Source organism: Canis aureus, chromosome 1 (assembly GCF_053574225.1).
Source record: "Canis aureus isolate CA01 chromosome 1, VMU_Caureus_v.1.0, whole genome shotgun sequence".
NCBI classification, from domain to species: Eukaryota; Metazoa; Chordata; class Mammalia; order Carnivora; family Canidae; genus Canis; species Canis aureus.
The window spans coordinates 105,618,524-105,626,230 of NC_135611.1; the positions used below are offsets into that span (position 1 = coordinate 105,618,524).

Below are 7,707 nucleotides of genomic sequence, written 5' to 3' on the forward strand. Positions count from 1 at the left end.
CCAAGTTGAGAAACAATACTCTAATCATGAAAAGAACAGTATTTAAAGGAGTGCCTGGGTGGCATAGTTGGTTGGGTGTCCAACTCTTGATTTCAGCTCAGGCCATGATCTCTGGGTCCTGGGATCAAGCCCCATGTTGGGCTCCACACTCAGCAGGGAGTCTGCTTCTCCTTCTCTCTCTTCCCTCTGCCTCCACCTCTGTGTCTCTCCTTGCTATCGCTCATGCATGCGTGTTCTCTCTTAAATAGTGAGAATAGTCTTTAAAAATACTCAAGCACCACCTCTTGACAGACAAAGCCCCCATTATCTCATCACCAACATAACTACTATAGGCCAACACTACTGAACACCTATAACACACCAAGCACTGTTCTAAGGATTTTCCATGTACCATATTACTTAATCCTCACAACCCCCTTACAAATTCCTAAATTACAAAATCACTCCCATCTTATAGATGAGAAAACAGAGAGTCTAACAGAAACCTAGCCTCTCAACCAGTGGACCACAGTCTAAGTAATGTGGGGCCCCAAACACATGTGGATATTATAATCCAGCCTCTGCCTCTTACTGACTGGGAAGCCCTTAGGTAAAGGATGCAATCTCTTTGCACATCACTCTCTTAAGTATAAAACAGTAAGATACCACAACAACTGAACAAGGTCATCATTACTGAATGCCTACTTCTAGGCAGCCACTTAACTTGCCAATTCCACTGCATCTTCAAACCTCCATGGCAGATGTTGCTTCCTCATCATTATTCCCACTCCACAGGTGAGGAATCCCAGCCCAGTGAGGAAAAGGAGTTGGTCCAAGGACACACAGGGAATAAACTAGGATTCAAAGCTCAGACATCCTTGACTTTCCCTTCATCACCCAACACATTACATCCTATCCCCAAAAGGACTCCTCTTAACATACCCAGAATCTAACCTCTTCTCCCTACATACATGCCATCAGTCCTAGGTGCTCTGCAATGACAACCCAACAGGTCTATCTGCTCCTGCCCAGCCCCTACTCAACAGCCAAGAGGATCCTTTAGAATTAAGTCAGAACATGTCATTCCTCCACACAAAGCCTTGCAACAGCTCCCCAATCTTACAGAACCCTTTGCTCTGGTCCACAAGCCTTCACTTGATCTCATTCCAGATGAGTCCTCACCTCTCACCACTTTGCCATTCTTTCTGCTTTAGCAACAAAGACCTACACTAAGCATGCTTCCACCTCAGGACCTTTGTACCAACTGTTTGGATTACTTACCCCCTCCCCCATTAATTCTCCCTCATTTCATTCAAGTCCTTGCTCTCTATCACTTCCTCAGAGAATCTTCTCTAACTACCCTATCTAAAAAGCAGCTCAGGGGGCTCAGTTGGTTAAGCAGCTGACTTTGGCTGAGGTCATGATCTGGGTCCTGGGATTGAGACCCACATCTGGCTCAGTGGGGAGACTGCTTCTCCCTGTCCCTCAAATAAATAAAAACTTTAAAAATAAGTGCAATTAAAAAAAAAAAAAAAAAGGCAACCCTGGGCTTGCTCTAGTCCCTGACTTATTTTCCTAGTAAGCAATTACTGCCACTGACTTCACATTCTTGATCTACTGTCTGCCTCCTCTACTAGAACGTAAGCCCCATGAAGGTGGCAGCTTTGCCATTTTACTCCCTGCTGTATTCTAGCATTTAAAACAGTCTGACACATTGGAGGTGCTGAACAAGTATATGCTGAGCAAATGAATCAAGACTAGAGGATTCTAAATTCCATGTTCTTTCTAGTATCCGAGATTGTCTCATTAAAGACCAATTAAGTTATCTGGCATATGGATATAGTCAGCCAGTTTCTGTCCACCCCAAATTCTATTCTCTCCTCAGGTCTTATACTTCCTCTGGGAACCTTTCCTGGATCCTCCACTTCCCAGCTCCATGAATTTGGCCAAGTTACTAACTATGCTGTGCTTCAGCTTCCTCATCAGGAAAATGCAGGTACCCACAGGACCTACTTCAGAGGGTGGTTGTGAGAATTCAGTAAGCTTGTAAATATACTTCCCTTTGTAGCAGTTAGCTTAGAGCAGGGACCCAACAGATGCCAGTTATTATTTATTCAACCCTTTCTGGGCTCCTCTATTCTGAGGTCTATAGTGAGCCACTAAGTCCTGAGAGATGAATCAGAGCCAAGCCGCATCCTCAGAAAGCCCATACACATGGGCACAGTGTGAGAGTGGGCAGTCTGAGATTTTTGTCTCTGATTCTTATGAAAATATTCAAACTCCTTTTAAACACAGATTTGTATGTACCTGCATGAAAAGATATGGAAGAAATACTAAGTGAAAAGTGCAAGTTGTAAAACAAAATATTTAGTGTTTAAAAAAAATAAAAACCCGCTAGCTTGCTTCTTCGATATATGAATAGAGCATGAGCTAGAGTCAGCATACTCCAATAGAAATAATGAAGGCCAAAAAGAAAAAAAAAAAAAGAAAAAAAAATATAATGCAGACAATAAATGCATGTAAGTGTATATTTTCTGGTAACATTAAAAAAAAAAAAAACAAGCAAGCAAAATTAATCTTTTTCATTCAACCCAATATAACATTTTTATTATTTTAATGGGTAATCAAGATAAAAAGCTTCACTGAAATGTTTAATACCCTCCATAATGTCTCTGAAATCTAGTAATGTATTATACTTATAAGCATATCTCAACTCAAACTAGCCACATTTTATGTGTTCAACAGCCACATATAGAGAGTGGCTAGCACAGTGAACAGCACATACCTACCAGGATTTGTAAGGACCTCATTACATAGGCTACTTTGGGGGTGGAGGTAGGGGGGAAGAGAGGATAGGATTTAATACAGAGGTGGTTCAAGTCGAGTTTTCATATTTTGTTTAATTATCTATTTTTCAGGATCCCTGGGTGTCTCAGCAGTTTAGCGCCGCCTTTGGCCCAGGGCGTGATCCTAGAGTCCTGGGATTGAGTCCCACATCAGGCTCCCTGCATGGAGCCTGCTTCTCTCTCTGCCTGTGTCTCTGCCTCTCTCTCTCTCTCTCTGTCTCTCATGAATAAATAAATAAAATCTTAAAAAAAAAAAAAAAAAAGGTTGGCATCCTCTTTCCTGTAAAGAACTAGGTGGTAAATATTTTAGGCGTTAAGGGGCCAAAACTTGTCTCTGTTGCAACTACTCAATTCTACCCTATTGTTTCACAGAGCAGCCATGGATAATGTGTAAATGGAAGAGTCTGTGTTTTCAATAACACTCTATTAAAAAAATAAAAAGGCAAAGGGCCACCCTTGGCCATTTGCCAATCCCTGTGATGAGGGATAGAAGCAGAAATATGTTCATTTTTAGCCCAGAAGGCTGACCTAGAGCTGCATAGTTTCAATAAGGACAAAAAACCTGTTTGCTACATTCTTAAAGAGTGCCTCTATATCTCACCAATAGTTAATACCAGAGAAATCTTGTGAAATTAGTTTTACAATTAGAAATTCGAAAACATTTATGATCTAATACTCCCTCCACATCCCTTGCCCCTTGAGCACCATGCATATAACCACTGGCTTCATACAGAAGTACAGCTCTTTCTATCCACAGGTCCTCATGCTACTTAAACTTGTTAAGCTGTACCATAAAACATCTCAAAAACTTTCTTAACCACTGTGCTCAATGATCTGGCAACACCTAGTTTAAGTGACTGCTCACAAGTTCCCTCTGAGTCATAGTCCCTTTTATCTTCATCTCCTGACACCCAACAGCTCATTCCTTTGGCTCCTGTCACACTGGTTTCCTGCAGTTCTCAGAGCATGCATTACATATTCCTGCTGCAGGACTTTTGCGCTTGCTTCCTTTACCTGGAATGCTATTCCCCCAGATATCTATGAGGCCTGCTTCTCATTCACATTTCTGCTAAAATGTCCCCTTCTCAATAAGGCCTTGCCTAGTCATTCTAAACTTGTGTAACATTCTCCCGTCCTCTCCATCCCTGCTTCATTTTTCTCCAAAGCATTTATTGCCATCTTACATGGTATACATTTTAACTTAATTGTCTTATTGTCTGTTTCTCCACAGGCAACATAAAAGTTGTAGGAGTCCAGGAGTTCTTGTCCACCTTGTTCCTTTTTGTATACATGTGCCTAAAACAATGCACTACCTAGAGCTGAGGCCCAATAAATACTGATTCACCATCACAATACCCTGTTTCCTTCCCACATCTCACAACTGTTAATAATCTATTCAGCTGTTTCACATCTGCCTCTTGTATAACAACTGGTGTCACCATTATCACCATAACTGACATGGGGCAGGTGTTTATTGAACAAATGAATTCATACAAGAGCCCTATGAACCAGATAATTACCTCCATCTGAGAGAAGAGGAAAGCCAGGGCCAAGAGGATTAACAAACTTGCCCATGTCAATTAGCAAGAAGTACAGCAGCAGCCTGTCTGACTCCAGAATCAGTGATCTACCTCGAACTTCAGAGGCTGGGCCTAATGCAATCCGCTCAATTTCATAAACAGAAAAATGGAAGCTCCTATAAAGAAATGGGACCTCTTCCATTACTACTCCCAATAATTGCAGCTAACATTTATTGGACCCTTATAACAATTAGGCACCGTTCTATTTTACTTGCAGTATTAACTCGTCCAGGCCATCACAACCACCCAGGGAGGCCGGAACTATTATTAGCCTACATTGCAGAGAAAACAGGCCCAGAGCGATGAAGTAATTTGCACAAGGTCACACGGCGGGTGGGAGGTAGGGCCGGGGTGGGCAAACCGTGGAGTCCTCAGTCTTCTCAGCCCTTCACCAGAAATGTGCTAGGCTGTTTAGTCAACTGCCCACCGCAGCCCGGCAGGGCCCCAGAAGGCGGGAGAATCTCTATCTCGAAATCCGTGCTTAAATTTGGCCAGTTGCTCTCGTGGGAATGGGGTGTTCTCGCCGCACCTCCCCTCGTGGATTCTACACCAAAACTGAAAAGGGAGGGAGAGCAGGAATTGGAAGGGCAGCCGTCACCGCTCAAGCCCCATTCCGAGAGTTTACCCCACGGCGCTGAGGCCCAGCCGCCAGAACACAGTAGGGAGAAAACCTACCCGAGCCCCCACACACCGGGGGCCCCTCCCCCACTCGGAATAGGCCGCGCGCCCCATCCCCAAAAGGCCATTCTGGGGCCGCCGCCAATCACCGAGCCCTTCCCTCCGCCCCACCCAGTGGCCTGACCCCCTCCCCAGTCGCAGCTTCCCAGGACCCGGGCCGCCGCGCGCACTTGGCAGGCCCGGGCGCCTCCAGGCTGGCCTGCCTCCCGCCCTCCAGTGGGCCAACACCCAATCCCGGGCGCCCTCTCATCCAGTCCAGGGACATGGAAACGTGAAAGCCGGACGCTGATTGGCCGCCTCCCCCTTCCGCCACTCCTAGCGAACACTGAGCCTTCTCCGCGAGGGCCGTCCGTGCCCCCATTACCTCTTCCTGTAATTCCCCAAGACCCCCGTAGCCTCCGGACCTGAACATCCTCGTTGCGAAGCTCGTCTATCAACACTGCGATGGGGTAGAGGGAATCGTCGCCGTCGGCGGCCGCCATCTTGGTTCCGTCCCGTTCCTGTCAGACTGCAGCCGGCGCCGTGCTGAAACCGGGGCAGGAAGGGTAGGGCTGGGCAGAGGACGGAAGACGAGCGTGGGGTCGCCTGAGCCACTTTACAGGGGCTGCCCCACGGTCATTGGCCGCGCGACGCCCGCATTTCGTTGGTCCGGATAAGTGAAGCCCCGCCCACTGCCCATTTGCCATTGGTTGAAGGGACGAAGTCGGCTGTCTCAGTATAGCAGAGAGGGGAAGGAAACGGAAGTACGCGGTATCTTAGCGACCAAGATTGTACCCGCCTACGTCGCCGCTAACGACGAGGGAGACGAGCAGTTGTACCTAACCAATAAATGGAGGGATTCAGAGGAAGCAAAGACTGCCCTCTGGCCGGTCCAGCACAAAGCTTCTGTGCATGCGTCGCTTGGAGTGCGTGACGTCATGTGAGGACCCGGACAGTCTGCAAGTTTTGGCTTGTGAGGCAGTGGTCCTGGTTCCTGGTGGACGTACTGCCGGCAACTCTGTGAGGGAGGAGATGGGAATGAGCCTTAGGTTTTTGCCTTATTATGCGGAGGCCCCCCGAAGGTTGGTGACTTGCCTTACTCTCTCGATGAAACTCAAGCCCTTCAGGCTGATAGTCAAGGCCCTTGTGAATCTGGTTCCTAAACCGTACTTAGGCGCATCTTCCACTTCTCGTTTTACACTTCAGTGGCCCTGAAAAATTAGAGCCCTCGCAGTACATCATGCTTTTTCACGTCAAACAGCATTTGTCCAAAACATCCCTTTCCTTGGAGAGCAGATCTCTGCATAAATGTCTCCCGTTCACTGCCGTCCAGCCCTCAGAACCACATACGACTACCACTACCACTGATGAAGTTTTGGAATTATAGGTGAGGTCTAGAACCGACCACCAAGAATTCTTGAAACGTCTTTAGTGCAAAATGGTGGTTTTAGTAAAGCACGGGGACAGGACCCGTGGACAGGAAGAGCTGCTGCCCTAGGCCTGTGAGGGGTGGCTGATTATATACCTGGGGGTTGGGAGGGGTTTGAGGATAGCATACTCTAAGGAATTTTGGAAGCAAGGTTTCCAGGACCTTGAGGGGGCTAGCTATTGTTGAGAAAAGGTCACTTATTACCGTCTAATAAAACCTGAGTCATGAGACCCTTCAAATGTATATTGGTGAGGCACGTGCTTGTGGGATGATTGCCAATATGTATCTTGGGGGTTTAGAGATAAAGGGAATTTCTAAAGGAATTTTTATATGTTAAAGTAGACTTACAGGATCCTGGGTGTCTGGCTAATCTTGCCTTTTGCCCTTAGCAAAGTATGAACACCAAGGCAGTTGAGTCTGTAGAGGAACATCACTCCCCCTGTTTCAAGGACTTGTCAATGTACTTCCCAGGGCTTGTGCTTTGTCCTTAGCTAGTCCTTTGTTCCCCATGAAAAATACCTCTGCATCAGAAACAGGCTCAATCATCAGCTTGATTCTAGGCAGTCTCTGTGAAGAACAGGCCCTCACCATGGGCATCTAAATGAGTGACCCATGCAAGCATTTCTGCACTGCAATTGGTTTCCACAGTTCACAGCCCAACAAGGCAGTGGATGGAGGGGGTCCTTAATCTGCTGGTCCATACTTTTCCAAGTAACACACTGAACAGCTAGACCCTTGGCAGCAGCCCAGGTTTTTGAGATGTGACCAAAAGGAAGGACCTGCCTCCAATTCGGTTCTGCAGAGCTGGCCCTGAAACTAACGAGACCCAGTGGCCCAGGGGACACCATTAGGTTTCAGCTGCCCTAAACCATCAGTGATCAGGGCCATGCATTTAGGGCAGCCTCAGAGGGTTCCTAGCGCCAGTGGCTTTGGCTATAGTGTGGAGCTTAAAATTTCCTCTAAATGGAGAGGTACCACTTATTCCTGTCAAGCTGAGATGCTGCTGGAAAAAGTCTGCCTTGATTCTTGAAAATGCACTTTCCATGGCACATAAGACTTTAAAAAAAGTATTTTATTTATTTATTCCTGAGAGAGAGAGAGAGAGAGGCAGAGGCACAGGCAGAGGGAGAAGCAGGCCCCATGCAGTGAGCCCAACGTGGGACTCAATCCCGAGTCTCCAGGATCAGGCCCTGGGCCAAAGGCGGCACTAAACCGC

The 7,707-nt window shown here is 46.7% G+C and overlaps 1 protein-coding gene across 2 annotated transcripts in view; it reads right to left on the minus strand.

Annotated features, from left to right (window-relative positions):
- Positions 1 to 5,665, minus strand: part of PPP2R1A (protein phosphatase 2 scaffold subunit Aalpha) — a 39,695-nt gene extending 34,030 nt beyond the window's left edge. The window contains exon 1 of one of the 2 annotated variants that reach the window (XM_077842871.1): positions 5,488 to 5,665. In XM_077842871.1, coding sequence (XP_077698997.1) covers positions 5,488 to 5,565 — 78 coding nt within the window. In that variant the 5' untranslated portion in view covers positions 5,566 to 5,665. The remainder of the gene's footprint in view (positions 1 to 5,487) is intronic. The other variant, XM_077842873.1, reaches the window with a different exon arrangement.
- Positions 5,666 to 7,707: the final 2,042 nt, after the last annotated feature.